The sequence below is a fragment of the Amblyraja radiata genome, chromosome 20 (genome assembly GCF_010909765.2).
Source record: "Amblyraja radiata isolate CabotCenter1 chromosome 20, sAmbRad1.1.pri, whole genome shotgun sequence".
Taxonomy (NCBI): Eukaryota; Metazoa; Chordata; class Chondrichthyes; order Rajiformes; family Rajidae; genus Amblyraja; species Amblyraja radiata.
Genome location: NC_045975.1, coordinates 29,691,525 through 29,711,966, shown reverse-complemented (window position 1 = coordinate 29,711,966; position 20,442 = coordinate 29,691,525). Strand labels below are relative to the sequence as shown.

The window sequence follows — 20,442 nt, the reverse complement described above, 5'->3', positions numbered from 1 at the left end:
CGAAGGTAAGCTAGCCAAGAATATAAAGGAGGATAGTAAAAGCTTCTTTAGGTATGTGAAGAGGAAAAAAATAGTTAAGACCAAAGTTGGACCCTTGAAGACTGAAAAAGATGAATTTATTATGGGGAACAATGGTAGATGAGTTGAACAGGTACTTTGGATCCGTCTTCACTAAGGAGGACACAAACAATCTTCCTGATGAGCTAATGGCCAGAGGATCTGGGGTGATGGAGGAACTGAAGGAAATCAACATTAGGCTGGAAATGGTGTTGGATAGACTGATGGCTGATAAATCCCCAGGACCTGATGGTCTGCATCCCAGGGTACTTAATGAAGTGGCTCTAGAAATCGTGGAAGCATTGGTGGTAATTTTCCAATGTTCTATAGATTCAGGATCAGTTCCTGTGGATTGGAGGGTAGCTAATGTTATCCCACTTTTTAAGAAAGGCGGGAGAGAGAAAACGAGGAATTATAGACCAGTTAGCCTGACATCGGTGATGGGGAAGATGCTGGAGTCAATCATAAAAGATGAAATAGTGGCACCTTTGTATAGCAGTAAAAGGATCGGTCTGAGTCAGCATGGATTTACGATGTGGAAATCATGCTTTCCTGGAATTTTTTGAGGATGTAACTAGGAAAATGGACAAGGGACAGCCAGTGGATGTAGTGCACCTAGACTTTCAGAAAACATTTGATAAGGTCCCATATAGGAGATTAGTGGGCAAAATGAGGGCACATGGTATTGGGGGTAGAGTGCTGACATGGATAGAAAATTGATTGGCAGACAATAAACAAAGAGTAGGGATTAACGGGTCCCTTTCAGAATGGTAGGCAGTGGCTAGTGGGGTGCCGCAAGGCTCGGGGCTGGGACCGCAACTATTTACTATATACATCAATGATGTAGATGAAGGGATTCATTAGCAAATTTGCAGATGACACAAAGCTGGGTGGCAGTGTGAACTGTGAGGAGGATGCTATGAGAATGCAGGGTGACTTGGACAAGTTGGGTGAGTGGGCAGATGCAGTTTAATGTGGATAAATGTGAGGTTATCCACTTTGATAGCAAAAACAGGAATGCAGATTATTTTCTAAGTGGTGTCAAGTTGGGAAAAGGGGAAGTACAACGGGATCTGGGGGTCCTTGTTTATCAGTCAATGAAAGTAAGCATGCAGGTACAGCAGGCAGTGAAGAAAGCAAATGGTATATTGGCCTTCATAACAAGAGGAGTTGAGTATAGGAGCAATGAGGTCCTTCTGCAGTTGATGGGGCCCTAGTAACACCACACATGGAGTATTGTGTGCAGTTTTGGTCCACTAATTTGAGGAAGTACATTATTGCTATTGAGGCAGTACAGCATAGGTTTACAAGGTTAATTCCCGGAATGGTGGGACTGTCATATGCTGAGAGAATGGAGCGGCTGGGCTTGTATACTCTGGAGTTTAGAAGGATGAGAGGGAATCTTATTGAAGCATATAAGATTGTTAAGGGTTTGGACAATCTAGAGGCAGGAAACATCTTCCCGATGTTGGGGGAGTCCAGAACTACAGGCCACTGTTTAAGAATAAGGAGTAAGCCATTTAGAACAGAGATGAGGAAACACTTTTTCACACAGAGAGTTGTGAGTCTGTGGAATTCTCTGCCTCAAGGCGGTGAAGGCTGGTTCTCTGGATACTTTCAAGAGAGAGCTAGATAGGGCTCTTAAAGAAAGCGGAGTCAGGGGATATGGGGAGAAGGCAGGTACAGGGTACCGATTGGGGGATGATCAGCCATGTTCTCATTGAATGGCGGTGCTAGCTCGAAGGGCCGAATGGCCTACTCCTGCACCTATTGTCAAAGATCCCAACCCAAAACATTGCCTATCCATTCCCTCCATGGATGCAGCACTTTGTGTTTTGCCACTGTATACCCTTGTGTGAGGTTCATGTTCATTTGAATGTCACCTGAAGCCTACACAGAGTGACACTTTGTAGCAGCCAATTACCCTAACAAATGGCATGTTTTTTGGGACATGGAACGTAACTGGAGCACCCAAAGGGAATGCATGAGATTATAGGGAGAATGTGTAAACTCCGCAAAATCTGCAACTGATGTCAGGACTGACCTGGATGCTGGAACTGGGAAGCAGCAGCTCTATCAGCTGTGCCACTGTACCCTCTGTGGTTCTACGAACTTCACTGCATCTCTCACCATAATCCTGCACCTTGTTCTGTGATTCAGCCCTTCGTGGGAATAGAGAGGGGGAATGCAAATTATGCATGGACAATGGCTCAATGCTTTTAGAAACATTGAAAATAGGTGCAGGAGGCCATTCGAGCCAGCACCACCATTCATTGTGATCATGGCTGATCGTCCCCTATGAATAACCCGTGCCTGCCTTCTCCCCATATCTCTTGACTCCACTAGCCCCTCGAGCTCTATCTAACTCTCTTAAATCCATCCAGTGATTTGGCCTCCACTGCCCTCTGTGGCAGGGAATTCCATAAATTCACAACTCTCTGGGAGAAAAGTTTTTTCTCACCTCAGTCTTAAATGACCTCCCCTATATTCTAAGACTGTGGCCCCTGGTTATGGACTCGCCCAACATTGGGAACATTTTTCCTGCATCTAGCTTGTCCAGTCCTTTTATAATTTGATATGTTTCTATAAGATCTGCCCCTCATCCTTCTTAACTCCAGCAAATAATTAACAACTAAATTATCCCAGCGCCACTCTTCAAATGTTTTGTTTCGTGAATCTCTTCCAGAAAAGAAATTACCCGAGAGCTTGGACCAGAAAATCAGGATCTGGGAATCTGTACAAAAAGAAAATTATCTCGCCAACTTGGAAAAGGGGAAGAGAGAAAGCAGCACAGAAAGACTGAAGAAAACCTCCACCAAGTAAGTTTAATGAAAAGAAAACTCATTTCCTAACCATAAGCAGTTTGTACAAAACATCGACAGAATAGATCATTGCAAGATCTCGCCAACGAACACCAAGACTTCACCTGGATGGCAGTGTGAGGGGCCCTCCTAGATAGATCCATCCTGAACAGCTAGGATCTCACTCCCAACGCACTTTGCTTTTGGACAGCTGCAGCGAGGATGAGACAACCAGCCACCTCTTTGCGGACAATGCATTTGCAAAGAATGTTTGGAAAAGAACGCAAAGTTCCTTATTGACAGTCACAAATTGTTTGAGTAACTCAGTGGGTCAGGCAGCCTATCTGGAGAACATGGATAGGTGACATTTCGGGTCAGGAACCTTCTCACAAAGTGCTGTAGTAACTCAGCAGGTCTATGTTCTCCAGGGATGCTGCCTGATCCACCAAGTTATTCCAGCACTGTGTCCTTTTGTGTAAACCAGCATCTGCAGTCTAAATAAGGACCTCAACCAAAAATGTCACCCATTCCTACTATCCAGAGATGCCACCTGTCTTGCTGAGTTACTCCAGCATTTTGTGTCTATCTTCGGTATAAACCAGCACCTGCAGTTCCTTGTTGCCAAGGAATGTTATTCCAAGGCTGTTCCCAGGAATGCAAACAATGGCATACATCGACCATTCAGTTTGCCCCAACCTTACTGGCCTTCCAATACAACAATTTGTCCATAAGGGAATGCTGCCAACTGCCACATTCCAGGCTGCGGAATAATGTGTGCAGAAGATACATTGATGGAACATAGACCAGGGAGTATGGTGGCAAATTGATTGAGCTGCTGCATCACATCTCCAGCTATCCGTGCTCACTCTTACCTCTTGCTGTGTGGAGTTTGCATGCTCTCCCTGTAATAGCATGGGCTTCCTCCAGATGCTACAGTCTCCTCCCACATCCCAAAAGATTTGTGGGCTGGTCGGATAATTGGCTTAGATCAACGTAAACTAAGTCTGTTCAGATATGGCAACTAGCTACTCACTGAGCTGGGTGGCAGCCATTACATCTTCAAATTGATTTGCATGATGCGGAATCTGTTCAAAATCTAATCCACTTCATGCGGCTCATTAGCAAGGTGTACATTCTGTTCCTTGAATTGGCCTGGATACCATTTTTGGGCTAACTACCTTCCTTAAACCTTGATAAGTTCTTAATCACCATGGACATCATATCCTTTAACATAATGGGACTGTTTTTTTCTTTTAGGGTAGATTCATTACTTAAATCTGTAAATGGACTTCATGAGAGGGAAAAACGCCTTGAAAGCCTTGAGACAAAGGTAGGTCTAAAATAATTTTGAGCTAATGGCATGCCTTTCCAATGTTTTCTTGTTATTTTAACATTTTGTTGAATAAGCAAATAATGGGGAATATAGCCACTGTGCCAATTATTGCTTTGGTAATGAACACATTGATATTTAAGCAACAATCAGCTGAGACTTACTTCACGGGACTCTAACCAAATGTTCAATTAGTGGAGCAGAGCGTCAACATTTGTCACATGGCAGTGTGATACCATGCGAGATGGGAAGAAAATGTTACTTTTGATTTCTGACACAAACATTTTGTTTGCGCTTGGCATCACTTTACTCAGCAGGTCAACTACCATCAATCAGAAACACACCCAACAAATTAACCTAGTTTCAAAAAATGTGAAAATCTATTAGTGAAACCTTAAATTAGTACTAATGTGAGATTAAACATAACATGACCCGATGATGTTCTATGTCTGTGCTAACAGACAATACCAGTTCCATTTTGGTACAAGTGTGCTCTTAACTACACCTAGCACCATCTCAGTTTTATATTTGTAGTTAACCTATTGATGTGATGCTCGTCACCATTAGTATGGTAGTGATGCCTAAGACACACTTCAAAAGGCGGAGAAATAAAATATGAAGGGCCCGACCCGAAACGTCACCTATTTGTGTCTTGCAGAGATCCACTGAAATATTCCAGCACTTTTTTTGTTGTAAACCAGCATCTGCAGTTCCTTGTGTTTACAAATTCTGCAGCTGCTGGAAATCTGAAATTAAAATCAATGCTGGAAGTACCCAGCAGGGCAGTCAGCATTCAGAGAAAGGAAAAAAAACTTCATTGTTTACATTTCTTTATCTCTCCACAAAAGCTTTCTGGACACTCAGCAGTTTCTATTTGTTGCGTACCCACCCCATGACTCGTGTTCCATTAACCCATCCAAACATTTTCAGTTGCAGCTCCTTAATCGAAATCCCCGATGATTAATTTTTAGTCGCGCTAATGCTTTTAAATATAGCTTCAATAATAGTTGCACAAGTTTATTTCTTGGTATTTTTGCAGATTAAATATTGCAGTGATGTTCTAGCCTGGATGACTGAATCCTTTATTCAACAAAACCTACACTGCAACAGACCTCCTCCAACCAGTGGTGCAGGTACTGCTATTTGATCAGAGGCTACATTTGTGCATCCATATATATGTTGCTTCCAATTTAATTTTCGAGTTCACATGGTCAGCAAATTTCAAATCAACCATTGCTTGTGTGCATCATTTGGTGTGTAAAGAGATGTTTGATCAGGGAATCAAGGGTCGTGGGGAACTGAGGCAGTTACGTCTCGATATGACATGCTTTGACTTAATTCACTTTCAATAAGAGTGCTCCAGTTTAAGATATGAAAACATGAGAATCCAAAAGTGAAGTGACCAAAATGTTCTTCAATTAGTCTGAAGCGGATTCAGAGAGGATACAAAGAGATTGCAGTGGGAAGTTCCCACTGCAATCTCTTTGGATCCTTTCAAGAGAGAGCTAGATAGGGCTCTTAAAGACAGCGGAGTCAGGGGATATAGGGAGAAGGCAGGAACGGGGTACTGATTAGGGATGATCAGCCATTATCACATTGAATGGCGGTGCTGGCTCAAAGGGCCGAATGGCCTACTCCTGCACCTATTGTCAATTGTCAAATGCTTCCTGAAAAATCATGTGGATGGTTGGCACGGTGGTTCCGCAGTATTGCTGTCTTATAGCACCAGCGACGCAGGTTCGATCCTGACTACAGGTGGTGTAAGGAGATTGTACATTCTTCCTGTGACTGCGTGGGTTTTCTCCAGATGCTCTGCTTTCCTCCCCCATTCCAAAGATGTGCAGGTTTGTATGTAAATTGGCCTCTGTAAACTGTCGACATGGACCCGGTGGGGTAAAGGGCCTGTTTCCATGCTGTATCTCTAAACTAACTTCACTCCATATATTTCAGGTCTCTTGCAGAAGATGCAGTAATCTACTTTACGTTTGGACGACCTAATACTAATTGAAACGTCTTTGTTAAAAAAATCACTGGGAATATGAAATAACATTTTAAACGAAGGTTCTTGGCCGATCAGGCAGCAAGCGTTGGCAGAGAAAGAGTTAAATATTTAAGGTCGACAAAAGCGCTGGAGAAACTCAGCGGGGCTCCATAGATGCTGCCGCACCAGCTGAGTTTCTCCAGCGCTTTTGTCTACCTTCGATTTTCCAGCATTTGTAGTTCCTTCTTGAACAAAATATTTAAGGCCTATGACCTGATCAGAACTGGGAAGGGTGGGGAGAAAATTTAAATTACTGGAAGCACTGGGGTGAAAAGTGTTGTCATCCAAATGAATGCAATGGAATCAGAAGAACTGGAAGGCTGAGTGGGAGATGATGTGATCAAGGTCGCTGAGGGTGTTTCTGAGACTACAGCATATTTACTGCCAAACCATTGCTCAGACAGAAATAGAAAATGGGACAAAGTACTGTGAGACACGGAAAGCAGTAACATAAGTGATGAAAATTGAGTTCTGATTGAAAACATTAAACAACCCTGACACAGTCATCATGTGCCAACACATGACACTCACTAAGCATTTATCTCAGGATGTGATGAGGGCAGCGATTCAAGAAATGCTGAATAGCTTGAACAGACCTGCTTAATATACTGATAGTGATCCGCAGCTCTATATAGAACACAGAACTAAAAACGACTCCATTTTTGCAAACCAAACACTTACAGGCAATTGATTAAGTAAGCCCTTGGATATGCACTTAATGCAGGCAAATTGGATTAGTGCAGATGGGCTAAAAGGTTGGAATGGGCATGGTTGGCTAAAAGGCCCGTTTCTGTGCTGTACAACAATGAGTATTTGTTTCACTGGACAGTACACTTACAAACAGTGTAAGCCCTTTACTGAAGTTTGTTTCTCAACATGGAACAATGGATCTTCTGTGTTTATACAGACCTATGGATTTTAGGCCCAGAATTTTGGATATAGATATTTACAACCTCTGATGTGTAGGAAGGAACTGCAGATACAGGTTTAAACCGAATATAGACACAAAATATTGGACTAACTCAGCGGGACAGGCCACCCATTCCTTCTCCCCGAGACGCTGCCTGTCCCACTGAGTTAGTCCAGCATTTAGATATACAACTTCTGGTATCTATATACATTCATTTGAAATCAAAGAGTCCTATATCCTTCCATTTTGAGTGTTAACAATCATTTAAAATTCATTCTTCCAGTTATTCGGTATGTCATAGCAATTAGAGTAAACACCTTTTCTCTTGTCCCGCTTTCCAGCCCCTGCAGATTCTCCCATTCCAGTCTACAAGAAACAACCAGCAGACGTTACTGACTGCCCAGTGGACACTGAAGCAATGGCCATGCCCTACATCGATAACTAAGGAAACCACTCTGGAACAGAGAATAATAATGAATGAATATTTCACGAGCATTAATCTTTGCCCGCTTTGGCAACAACTGCGTCAAAAAAATACACATTTTAAACTTGAATTTTAATCTGGGAAACTAAGTTGTAGCTTTTTGGATAAGTAAAGGAAAATGAAGAGCGAACAATCATATCTTCCAGTAGCGACTGGCATACATATCAGATCATTGATACACTCAGTCAGGGCTGAGGCTCACTGGTCAAAATGTAATCCGGATCACACAACTAAAATAATTTACTATAGTTTTCAACTTTTGCTAGAGTAAATATTTATTTTGGGCATTGTTTCGCAAGGTGACAATCAAAGTGACAAGCGAACCTCTCACACAATGGCTATATAAAGTACTTTAACACTTTTAAGCCTCAGGTTGATTCATCTTCGAAAATTCTAGTACCTCTCCCCACTGCATGACTTGAATACCTAGACCAACTTTGCAGGACAGTACTGCTGTTGTGCTAAGCTGGCAAAAAAAATTCCAAAGAGAGAAATTAAACATAGTTCATTAAATATAGTGGCAGTTCATGGCAGACCCATTGTTTCTGCCCTCTCCTGCCCCCAGTCTCCAACATTATCATTCCGCAGCCCCGCACGACCCAGTTTTACTTTCTCCCCAAAATCCATTGTTTCCCCTGGGTCCTGCCCCAAAAGTTCCTCATTAACGATCGCAGGCAATCCAGTTTTCCTTGTATGCCAACATCAAGCAACTAAATTGCTTATTATTTTCAGGGTTATTTCTGGGAACTTGCTGCATGTAATTGTGCTGGTCTTATTTAAGAACATAATTAGTATGGCCCAGGCAGCCCTTCAAAGCCAGCACCGCCATACGACAAAGTTGTGCCTGTTCCTCTGCTTCTTCCACGTTCCTGCCCAACTATTATTTTCACCCTAATGGTCAAATGCACATCCAAGTAATATTGTAGGACACAAATTGATTTGTCATTTATCAAATACAAAGGCAGTTTCGGTGTTAGCTGTCACAAAGATTATTGCACGGCCGTGATGAAAATCTAAGCCATTCCATTAAATACCGTTTGACAGCACTGGGCCTGCACTCGCTGGAGTTTAGAAGGATGTGGGGGGGTTGGGGGGAAGGGACTTCATTGAAACTTACCAAATATTGAAAGACTTGGATAGAGTGGATGTGGAGAGGATGTTTCCACTAGTGGGAGTCTTACACCAGAGGTCATAGCCTCAGAATTAAAGGACGTTCCTTAAGGAAGGAGATGAGGAATTGAAGAAAGATCTCAGACCGAAACGTTGCCTATTTCCTTCGCTCCATAGATGCTGCCTCACCCACTGATTTTTTCCAGCATTTTTGTCTACCGAGGAATTTCTTTATTTAGTCTGTGGAATTATTTGCCAGACACGGCTGTGGAGGCCAAATCGGCCAAATCAATGGATATTTTTAAGGCAAGGATAGATTCTTGATTAGTACGGGTGTCAGGGGTTATGAGGAGAAGGCCAGAGATAGATCAGCGGAGTAATTGAATGGCGGAGTAGACTTGATGGGCCGAATGGCCTAATTCTGCTATCACATGACCTTAAATTGCAAATTTGCACCTGCATTACTACATCTGTCAATTACGTTTGTACACATTGTTTACTGTTACATTGTAGGATTGAGTTGTAATGTAATCTATCTATATATATCTCTCATCTTGTTTGTGAGTTTGCGTGTCTGTCTGTGAGTCATGCCCTGAATAACGGCAAAACGGTACACGATACAATACAATTTTGGACCACCTTACCATTGTCCTGTGGCGTGTTGTATCAAGTTTTGGTCAGATTGATATTATATTTTACAAGTTATTCACATTTTAAACTTTACAAATTTAACTTTTCACTTAATTTCTCATAGTAAAAAATGAAAATCCAATTGCTGGCCCTGCCCTTTACAATGTTGCGTATCACAGAACACTGAGTCCTGGCAGCAAGTGCAATCGGATTTTTTTTTTTAAGTTTAAAAAAAGGCAGGGTGAAGAGGGGGAGGGAGTGCTGGGGGGTAAGGGGAACTGAGCCACCTCTGCGCAGTTGGGAGCTATGGATGAGTGGTGGAATATTGCGTTGGGGGACCGGGCTTCCCGTGTGATAGGGACCCAACGGGTCCCACTTGTTCTAGTATTGAAATAAAAGTTTGCTTGTACTGATAATCCAATAATGTATTGTGCTTTTTTTTCTAAATAAAAAAATAACAATTTAAGAGCAAAAGTGCAACTAGGTAAAATGGTGTCACAAGTAGATGGGTGATGGTGGTGATGTTTGGCATGCTGCCCTTCATCAGTCAGGACACTGAATATAGAAGCTGGGATGTTATGTTGTTGTTTTAGTTGTCCTGCTATCGGAAAGACACATTAAGCTGAAAAGAAAGCAAAGAGGATTAACAAGAGTGATGTGAGGACAAGGGTCTGAGTTATAGGGCAAGGCTAAGCAGACAACAATTTTATTTTAGGAGAGTAGGAGACTGAGGGGCAACCTTACAGGAGTATATAAAATCATGAGGGGAAAAGGTGAATGTACAGGGAAGGAGAAAGAGTCAAGAACTAGAGGGCATATATTTAAATTGAGGAGAAAGATTTAAAAAGGGACCTGTCAGGCAACATCTCCACACAGAATGGCATGTATTTCAAAGGAGAAAATGTGGGCGAGGCAGATAAAATAACATCTAAAAGACATTTGGACAACTACATGGACTGGAAAGGTTTAGAGGAACATGGGCCTAACGTGGTCAAATGGGATTAGATTAGATGGGCATTTTGGTCAGCCTGGATGAGTTGGGCCGATGGACCCATTTCGTCGTTGTGTTACTCAATGACTGCACCTTTTGAGTTGTTTTAATAGAGACCTAATTCTTCCAATTTATTTTGTCTTTTTATCCCATCACGCCATATAGAATCCTAATATTTTCATATTGTACTTCTCCAGTCTCATTAGCTTTCCCCTAAGATTTTTATAAACCAACATCAAATATAGGTGTGACGTTGTGAACCTTGCACTAAATCTCTCTACTCTTTGCCAATAACTGAATATTCTGAAGCTTACATTTTGTAACTAAATTGGAACACTCATCAAAATGGCATTCAGGACCAAGTATAACATTGTTCAGCTTCCCAGAGATATGACAGAATCTTTAAACTTGTAAAATGATCCAGGAACCAGATCCTGTGAAACCCACCTTTTAACTTGAGATGATGCCAAGAATTTATATTAAAGGCAAAGGTGATGTGCAAAAGAAATGATCCGGAAACCTGCACATCTAACATGACCATGTTTGCCTTTTGACCGGGTCACCATTATGAGCCACGGCAAGAGCTAGATGGTATAAACACATATAATCTAAGACTCAAAACTTATTGTGAAAAATTCTGATTTGACAGGTAAGGCGGATGAGCTCAGTCATATGGGATTGTGATATTACAGCCATTCGACTAACACACTTGAGGGAAGGGCAAGACTGGCAGCTCAATGTTCCAGGGTAGAGATGCTTACAGACAGGATCAAAGTGAGAGCAGGAGAGGGGGGGATAATTGTGATTTTGATCACGGAGAATATGACGAAAGAGGATATGCCTGGGGAACATCCAGAGGCTACATGGGTAGAATTTGGAGATTATTTGGAGAGGGGTGGGTGATTACTTTGATGGGGTTATACTTTAGGCCTCCCAACAGCCAGTGGAATTAGACAAATGTAGGGAGATAATTTTTGGAATAGGGGTCATAATACTTGATGATATTATATTTCCCAACATCGACTGAGACCGTCACAGTGCTCAGGGATTGGATAGGGCAGAAAGATGGGCACAAAATGCTGGAGTAACTCAGCAGGACAGGCAGTATCTTTGGAGAGAAGGAATGGGTGACGTTTTGGGTTGAGACCCTTCTTCAGACTGAGAGTCTGGGGAAAGGGAGATTAGAGATATGGAAGGGCAAGGTGTGAAAATGACAGATCAAAGCACATGCTGATCAAGAAAATGTAGAATGGTTCATTGTTAGCTGAGGGAAAGGTTGAGGTAGTGGAAGACTGGAGGGTGGCTAATGTGGTACTTTCATTTAATAAGAACTGCAAAGACAAGGGAGGAACGGAAAGGCCAGTGAATTACCCAGATAAGACATCAATAAATTGGGAAGGTCAAAGATTATTTGATCTAAAGCATCCTCCGCGATAGATCTTTGAAATTTCATTATTACAATATGCAAGTAACACACCACAACCTAGATAGATTGCAGTACCGTAATTTATATATATTATATGTTAACTGAAAGAAATACTTCACCAGAAGCGTGCCAAATTCACAGTGAATGTTAGGAAACAGATAGCTATTTTGCACAAACCTCAATCAATCATTGAACCTGGAGAGAAGATTATACCATGTTCCACCGGGTTGGACTGCTTTGCAAGCTGGACTGGCAGGAAAAGAGCAACTATTTCACATAATACACTGCTTATAATATGGTGCTATGATTTTAGCTGTCAAATCATCATTACCCAGTGTTGTGACAGGAAAAGACTTCTGATTACAAGCTGGTTTCAAGTGTTTATTCCAGTTTCAGATTAATGCTCGAAAGCATTAAAGTGACCTAGTCACTAGGCAATGTAAGAGCTAGTACCTAAGCCATGACCATAATTCAGTCTTCCATGACGACTTGTACTTGGAAACGAACCACTTCTAGTCTTTAGCAGTGACACGTTGATTAGAACCCGTATAAATGCAAGAACACTGATTCTACATTAATAAATATACTATGTTCACATATAAAACATCCATAAAAATGCACGCATTTCACCATGTGCCAAGAACCTGGATCTTCTCCTGTGATCTTGGAACTGCAGCAGGTAATTTGCACACTAGGTCCCAGTCAGCAACTAGATAAATTATCAAATCAACGTTTAAGATGTCAGTTGCAGAATAATTAGCGATCAGAATAATAAACCCCTTTGCTCTTCTGCAAATAAACCTACATTAGCTCTTAACCCCACCAAAGAGAGGGGTTCAAATGTGCTTTGGTTTAATGGCTCATCTAAAAGGTGTACACCTTTTACAACAGTGCTCCAATTCCTTTCACAAATGTCAGTCCCTGGAGATAGTGCATTAAACTACAATAAATTGGGCTAATCAGCCTGGCACAGCACCCTAATAAGTGCCAAAGTACAAACAAATTGGTGCAAATGGCAATGTTAGTGATATGATATACTAGTAAAATTTTTTTTAAAACTTAATTTAATCCCCACAACAAATTATTTTGATCCTTCATGGGAGCAGAATAGACACCAACAGCAATGCAGAAGCACACTGGTGACACATTATTGTAACACACTTGGTTTATAGAACTAGCAGCAAAGGGCACCGGGGTTTACCAATAGAGAATAGAAACTCGTTAAGAGCACTTGAGGTATTAACATACTTTGTTCAGTGGTCAATCGAATAACACTTGCAAGAAACACTTGAAACAGAAAAGTCATACAGCTGTTAATAAATATATCCAGTAAGCTTTTCAAAACAAAATCTCAGTAACTGCAATAGAAGCAAAGTTAATCTAATATATTCCAGTTTATTTAGAATATATTCCCACAATCAATTCTTCAGACCAGTTGAGATGAGCATCACAATGTAAAAATATTCATAAAACTATCCATGTTTTCAAGAGATTATACATTAGTAATAAGGATATTATTAATAATGGGAAAATTATATAAAGGATCAGGATTAAGTTTGTACCTCAAAATGATTTAAAGTGTAAGTATAATAATATAAATCAAAACAGCCCATTAATAATGCAGCTTAGTAAATGGTTATGATGTACTTCTGTGCACATATGGAAAGAGTACTGAAGGTGCGTTTTAAGGGCCAAGAGGGACAGTGGCTACATTTAGGCACTTTGTCCAGCATCCCAACATATCTGCATCCCCAGCATGGCACCTTATGTTCAGTACTGTTTCACTCCACATTGCTTGGGCAGACTAAGTTGTTAACTTTTTGAGAACTACAGCAGCATTTTTATAACCAAATCACTTGCCAATTGGTAGAGGATGTAAGTGCTCCACAGCCAAATGAGATGGAGCGGGAGAGGACTGTCAATGAACACAATTATGCTTTCCTATTGTATTCCCAGTTCTGATAATCTAATTAGAAACCCACATTTTATTACTTTAAACTCGATATTTCTTTACAAAGATTTGAATACTATGAAATTCTAGTCCTCAATGGCTAATTTAACTACCTCTCTTCAACTCCCTCGATCGACACAATCTTCACGCATTAGCATTATATCTGAAAGATGGTCCCAAATATTTATACCTGCCTGTACCATTAAAAATATGATTTTCATAAATTCCCAAAGTCAAGAAACCCACCTACTATTGGAAAACTGAAAAAAGCATTATGTACAAACTTCAGATTTGAAGTTTACCATACAGTAAAGGAAGATTTTCACATTAATCAAATATAACAATGAACATTATTAGCAATTAGTTTAAATGAAAGATATTTTCTAGGAAGGAATTTTCAGTGCTCAGAAACAATGTAAATGCAAATCAAGTCCACTGAAGTTGTAATTACAAACATCAGCAATTCAACAGATACGACAATAGTTACAAAAGCTTAGAAAAATAACGTGGATTTCCTGAGAATTGGAATTGATGTCAATAACATTCAGGTTCTACTAGTACATCATAATGAAGCATGGACAAGCTTAATTCAGAGCAAGATAATCTGTCCATTCACCGCCTAAACTGGAGGCAATTTTTCAAAGCCTCAACTGTTTATATCACAAATAGATCATAATCTCAGGGAAGACCAACTTCTCAGAATAAGGTATTTTGTAGTGAGGAGAAGGGTAATATAATGATGATCACCTGAAAAGCAGTTCACATTACATGGGGGCAGGGATACCAGCCAAAGGATCAGCTTGGTAGCATGTATTTTCTTCAGGAATAAGATTACCTTCCAGCCATGGGTTGCAATAAAATATTTCAATACCACTTTGACTGTGGGCTTATTTTACAACTGAGGGAAGTTGGATAGCACAGCCTTAAGAGATACATTTCAACAGTGAAGGGTTACTTTTCTACTTCAGTATCCTATTTATTACAGGCAATGGAAGAAAGGGAAATAATATCAAGAAGATGATACCTCTGAATGAGAGGTGATATAGCTAGCAATCAATACCCTCACATTAAGTAGCACGTTGTTCAGGAAACTGCAGGCTAAAGTAGGTTATTTTCTTTGAAAACACATTCTTATTGCTTAGATTCCTATGATTTTGTGCGCCATACAAAATCTAGGGATCTACACTTCATTTAAATCAGAAAAGAATGAATCCACCATGGCTATAAAATCTGACAGTAATATGCACCCTCCAAGTATTTCACTGTACACAGAGCACTACTCTAAAGTGAGCATGTCCAACACTTCATTTAACCATATTCTTCTCACAAGGCCTCTTAGCTTATAAAACCAAATATAATTTTCATAATCTATAGACAAAACACAACAGTCTTGATATTTCAAAACAAAATGCTTCAGATAACTTTAGTTAACTCAAAATTTAGCGCTGTACATGTTTTTGCTTTTCCCCCACTCCATCCTGCACCCATTGTTCAGAGAAAACAATCAACAGCTTCTTAAAAAAATGGCATAAGGAAGCATACTAGAAAAAACCCCATACTATTTTATAAGTTAACTCCAAGTATAAAAACATGTGATTCAAATTCCTGGATGAAATGACAGTATATATGACATATATATAACCATGGCTTTAAGAATTCAAAACCATGGTCACTATTGCTGAAGGATTTGAAAGCCGTAATTTCATGAAAACAAAAATGTTTTTACAAAGATGCCAAAATTTTCAATGCATTATAAGGAAGAAGTTTTCTTACAAAACACTGGCCAGCAGTGTTAGATGCAGCCAGGTATCCAATTGCATAATTGGATACTTATGGATCAAAGGTTGAACTAATTTAACAGCTTGCAATAAAGCTAAAAATATTTGCCGTTTCAGTGCAATTCTACCACTAAATAACCAGCAACATTCAGAATCACATCAGGTTGCCAGGGCATTCTAGGTTGAATGCAGTTTTTTTTTTGATAAGTATTAGGCATGGAAGCCTGAATTGTCTCCTAGATCCAACAGTGCTGGCCACTTCACAATTCCACTAAAGGAATAAGTTAAATCCTTCGCAAGAGATAACCAAGTTAGTGATTAGATCATAATCCACATTCGCATGCTATTTTAGAGCTTAAACAAACCTCTGGGTGATTAGAACTAGTCTGTACAACTGTAAGTTGGCAAGTAGTGTAAGAAACATTGATCCAAAATATTGTACATTGGCCAGGTTTAGTTTCATGAAATTATGATATAGTTAGCTTAATATATTGATTTTGCAGCACTAAACACCCAGTGAATGTAACAAATGTATATATCAGCCAACAACTGGAGTGTCATTGTTGTTACCCAATGGAGAAACTCGTTCTTGCAGTTCTGTTGATGGTACATAGTTGTCAGTGTTCCTACTTCACAACATTCAACATTTCCTTTGCCTTGCATCACTGGCATTATGCTTGCTTTTTATAAAAGGGTTTGCATTGCCATTGCCCACTTTTTCCTTTTCATTTGCCTTGTCTTGTTTTTGAAGTCTGGTTTCCTTCCATCGCAACGTGATATTCCTGTTGGAAATAGCATGGTTACAATTATTATACACATGGGTCATCTTCTGCTGTGATAGTTCTAGTGTCACTGACATATGTGAACTATAAGATCATTTACACGGGTGAGATTAATCCCAGCCTGCACTATTGATGCACCTGATAATTAAGTTTGCACAATAGATTCACCTGATAATTACATACAGTGTCCTCCATAATGTTTGGGACAAACACCCATCATTTATTTATTTGCCTCTGTACTCCACAATTTGAGATTTGTAATAGAAAAAAAATCACATGTGGTTAAAGTGCACATTGTCAGATTTTAATAAAGGCTATTTTTATACATTTTGGCTTCACCATGTAGAAATTACAGCTGTGTTTATACATAGTCCCCCGCATTTCAGGGCACCATAATGTTTGGGACACATGGCTTCACGGGTGTTTGTAATTGCTCAGGTGTGTTTAATTGCCTCCTTAATGCAAGTATAAGAGAGCTCTGAGCACATAGTCTTTCCTCCAGTCTTTCCATCACCTTTGGAAACGTATATTGCTGTTTATCAACGAGGACCAAAGTTGTGCCAATGAAAGTCAAAGAAGCCATTATGAGACTGAGAAACAAGAATAAAACTGTTCAAGACATCAGCCAAACCTTAGGCTTACCAAAATCAACTGTTTGGAACATCATTAAGAAGAAAGAGAGCACTGGTGAGCTTACTAATCGCAAAGGGACTGGCAGGCCAAGGAAGACCTCCACAGCTGATGACAGAAGAACTCTCCCTATAATAAAGAACAATCCCCAAGCACCTGTCCGACAGATCAGAAACACTCTTCAGCAGTCAGGTTTGGATTTGTCAATGACCACTGTCCGCAGAAGACTTCATGAACAGAAATACAGAGGCTACACTGCAAGATGCAAACCACTGGTTAGCTGCAAAAATAGGATGGCCAGGTTACAGTTTGCCAAGAAGTACTTAAAAGAGCAACCACAGTTCTGGAAAAAGGTCTTGTGGGCAGATGAGACGAAGATTAACATATCAGAGTGATGGCGAGAGCAAAGTATGGAGGAGAGAAGGAACTGCCCAAGATCCAAAGCATACCACCTCATCTGTGAAACACGGTGGTGGGGGTGTTATGGCCTGGGCGTGTATGGCTGCTGAAGGAAATGGCTCACTTATCTTCATTGATGATACAATTGCTGATGGCAGTAGCATAATGAATTCTGAAGTGTATAGACACATCCTATCTGCTCAAGTTCAAACAAATGCCTCAAAACTTATTGGCCAGCGGTTCATTCTACAGCAAGACAATGATCCCAAACATACTGCTAAAGCAACAAAGGAGTTTTTCAAAGCTAAAAAAATGGTAAATTCTTGAGTGGCCAAGTCAATCACCCGACCTGAACCCAATTGAGCATGCCTTTTATATGCTGAAGAAAAAACTGAAGGGGACTATCCCCCAAAACAAGCATAAGCTAAAGATGGCTGCAATACAGGCCTGGCAGAGCATCACCAGAGAAGACACCTAGCAACTGGTGATGTCCACGAATCGCAGACTTCAAGCAGTCATTGCATGCAAAGGATATGCAACAAAATACTAAACATGACTACTTTCATTTACATGACATTGCTATTTCCGCATCCAAGTGGGAGGCAAATCAATCTTGCCTATTTTAGTTGGGGTGTCATCCTGACTGCAAGTAAGGAAGAGTTCCCTCAAAGTGCGTTAAAAGGTATTGACCACACGAACCATTGGAATTCACTATCAGCTGTCCTGAGAGAGAGCTGCAATCGTGTGAGAGCTGCAACCCAAAGCAGAGGATGCTAACAAACACTACAAAACATCATCCTAGCAAATCTACAAAGATGCTAATGGGCCTAACAAGACTCGTTTATTTCAAACTACCATAACACGATTTTCCTATTATCTCCCTTGTATTTTCTCCACTTTAAGCCATTTAAAAAAAAAAAACTGAACTTGATTTTCGAAAGGTGCTGGGTGAACCAGAACCCAAGTGGTTGTTTCAAAATGACTGCAACATTTCACTCGCATGCCTGCCCCCACCACCAGTGAAAATCTAGGCAGAGATGGCAGTTCAACAAAGCTCTTTGGTACAGGGAGAACAATGTTCCCCAGTTGTAGAGTGAAAACCTATTCCCACTAGTAGGGTGCCAAAAAATCCTATACAAAGACAAACCTGCAGCTACTGGTACTGTCCCCCAATATTTATATATATTAATAGATCTATTCCCACCAGTATTGTACCCCATTATAGTGACAGCCCAGTGGCCACCAGTATTTTACCAGTTATATACTGCCAGACCTGTGTTCAATTGTACTGTACCAAGTGTTATACAGTAACTAACGTAGGGCTACAAATTGAGACCCTCCCCACATTATGAACACACAATTTATGTACGGCCTGTAAATTTGAAGGAATATTTGGGGGACTGATGTAGCAATGTTACAAAATTTTGAGATTTTAAAAATCAAGTCTGTAATTTATCCCATCAGATAAAGCATAAAAATAAGTTTAATTTGACACCTAATTCACTTTCATATCTCAAGTATTTAAAAAGTTATGGCCATTTTCATACTCGGAAATGAGCATCTTGTTCCCTATTGATTTTCTATGGACATAACAAAAAAGTTGTGATCGTGAACAGTCAAAAGCCCATAACTTTCTTAAAAATTAAGAGAACTGAATGAAATTTTCAGTTATCATAGATTGAAGCATTCTGAAACAAATATAAAATAATCTTACTTGGATGACCTGAAATTAAAGCATATAATTAGTTAGTTACCTAATTGTAGCTAATTTCAGACTTCAATTACTAGATCTAAACATCTATCCATTTCTTAATAAATGATTAACATTTTTAAATAGCCTAAATGTCCAAATAATATTCACAAATAATTCACAATAAAACATGATTTTTAAATCTCATTTACATTAATTTATAGGCCAAATGGAAGGAATTCAGTGTTCAATTGCTGTAAATAAATGCCCATTTAAATCAGCTTTCCAGTGTGTCTCTGTGGAACGCGCTGGTTTAGAACGTTCACATTGCGGTAGATTTGTGCCCCAAATGCCCAGAAAAATACTGCGCGATATAATGGGCCCAAAATGAGCTACTCGCAATATTAAACTTTGTATAAAAGGATCTTTAGAAGCCCTTTTTAATGTAAAAAATATACAACCTACCTTCTGTGGTTTGCTTTATGAGACCCTGCGGTTGCTGGCGGTCGCGGGTTTAGAGATTGATTTTTAAACTACTATAACTATTATTCAAGGCCTTTAAACCTAATAATAGCTTTTGCGACGGGGTCTTCCAGCGATTTTTCGTTAATAATTAACTAGGCTGAACATCTTCGATTTGAACAGCCTAGAGAAAATCGCGTTTTAAACCCGCCCCCTCTAAACGGCGCCAAAATCGCGCACACCCGCAGCGGCAGATTTTCAAAGACGCTTCAGGTAGGCTTTGCAACATACCTAACTGATGGGATGGATTTGCTGGCTGTCGAATGCACTTTCTGCCGTGTGGGAACAATTTGCATCAGTATCTGAATGGTTCTCAGGTACCTATAATGTATTCAAGTGATAGACTCTGTGCCTACTTCTATCTGAATATGGATCTGGTCTCTGGTCCCGAGGATTGAACTGGGGTAACATGACCCCTGACCATCTTATCCCCAGATCCCTGGCAGTGATATCCTCCAATTTATTTTTCTTAAATTTCAGTTAGCCTCAGTATGACAATTCTCTTGAAGCTCTTTCTCGGATGCAGATTGTTAAAAATCTGATTAGATTCACTTTGATGCCCGTATGTAAGTTTCAGCTTGCATATTTTTGCATATGACTTGCATATTGTTTGTGTTCCATGTCACAACGGTGCAATGTTTAACTGAGTATATGTTAACATAGATTAGTACTGTGCAATAAAATTACGTAATGGAGTAAAACCAGAATTGGCCTATGACTGAGGTTAACTTTTTCTCGTTCATCAGATGCTGCCTAAACTGTGCAGTGATACAGTATTGTGTTTTTATTTCAGGTTTCCAGGACCGGATGTCTTCTGATTGCAATGGAAATTAGAAATCTGTACAATTTGAATATTTCCAATATTTAATATGAATATTCCTTCATGCCTAATATACGAGAATCACTGGGA

The 20,442-nt window shown here is 40.0% G+C and overlaps 2 protein-coding genes across 3 annotated transcripts in view; one reads left to right on the top strand and one right to left on the bottom strand.

Moving 5' to 3' along the window:
- trpm5 (transient receptor potential cation channel subfamily M member 5) overlaps positions 1-8,740 on the top strand; it is a 65,662-nt gene extending 56,922 nt beyond the window's left edge. For both annotated transcript variants that reach the window (XM_033039178.1, XM_033039177.1), the window contains exons 23-26: positions 2,744-2,876; positions 4,116-4,188; positions 5,228-5,321; positions 7,481-8,740. In XM_033039178.1, coding sequence (XP_032895069.1) covers positions 2,744-2,876; positions 4,116-4,188; positions 5,228-5,321; positions 7,481-7,584 — 404 coding nt within the window. In that variant the 3' untranslated portion in view covers positions 7,585-8,740. The remainder of the gene's footprint in view (positions 1-2,743; positions 2,877-4,115; positions 4,189-5,227; positions 5,322-7,480) is intronic.
- Positions 8,741-13,154: 4,414 nt separating this feature from the next.
- The window catches only part of ptdss2 (phosphatidylserine synthase 2), a 63,139-nt gene continuing 55,851 nt past the window's right edge, over positions 13,155-20,442 (bottom strand). Inside the window, exon 12 of the mRNA XM_033039176.1 lies at positions 13,155-16,291. Coding sequence (XP_032895067.1) covers positions 16,150-16,291 — 142 coding nt within the window. The 3' untranslated portion in view covers positions 13,155-16,149. The remainder of the gene's footprint in view (positions 16,292-20,442) is intronic.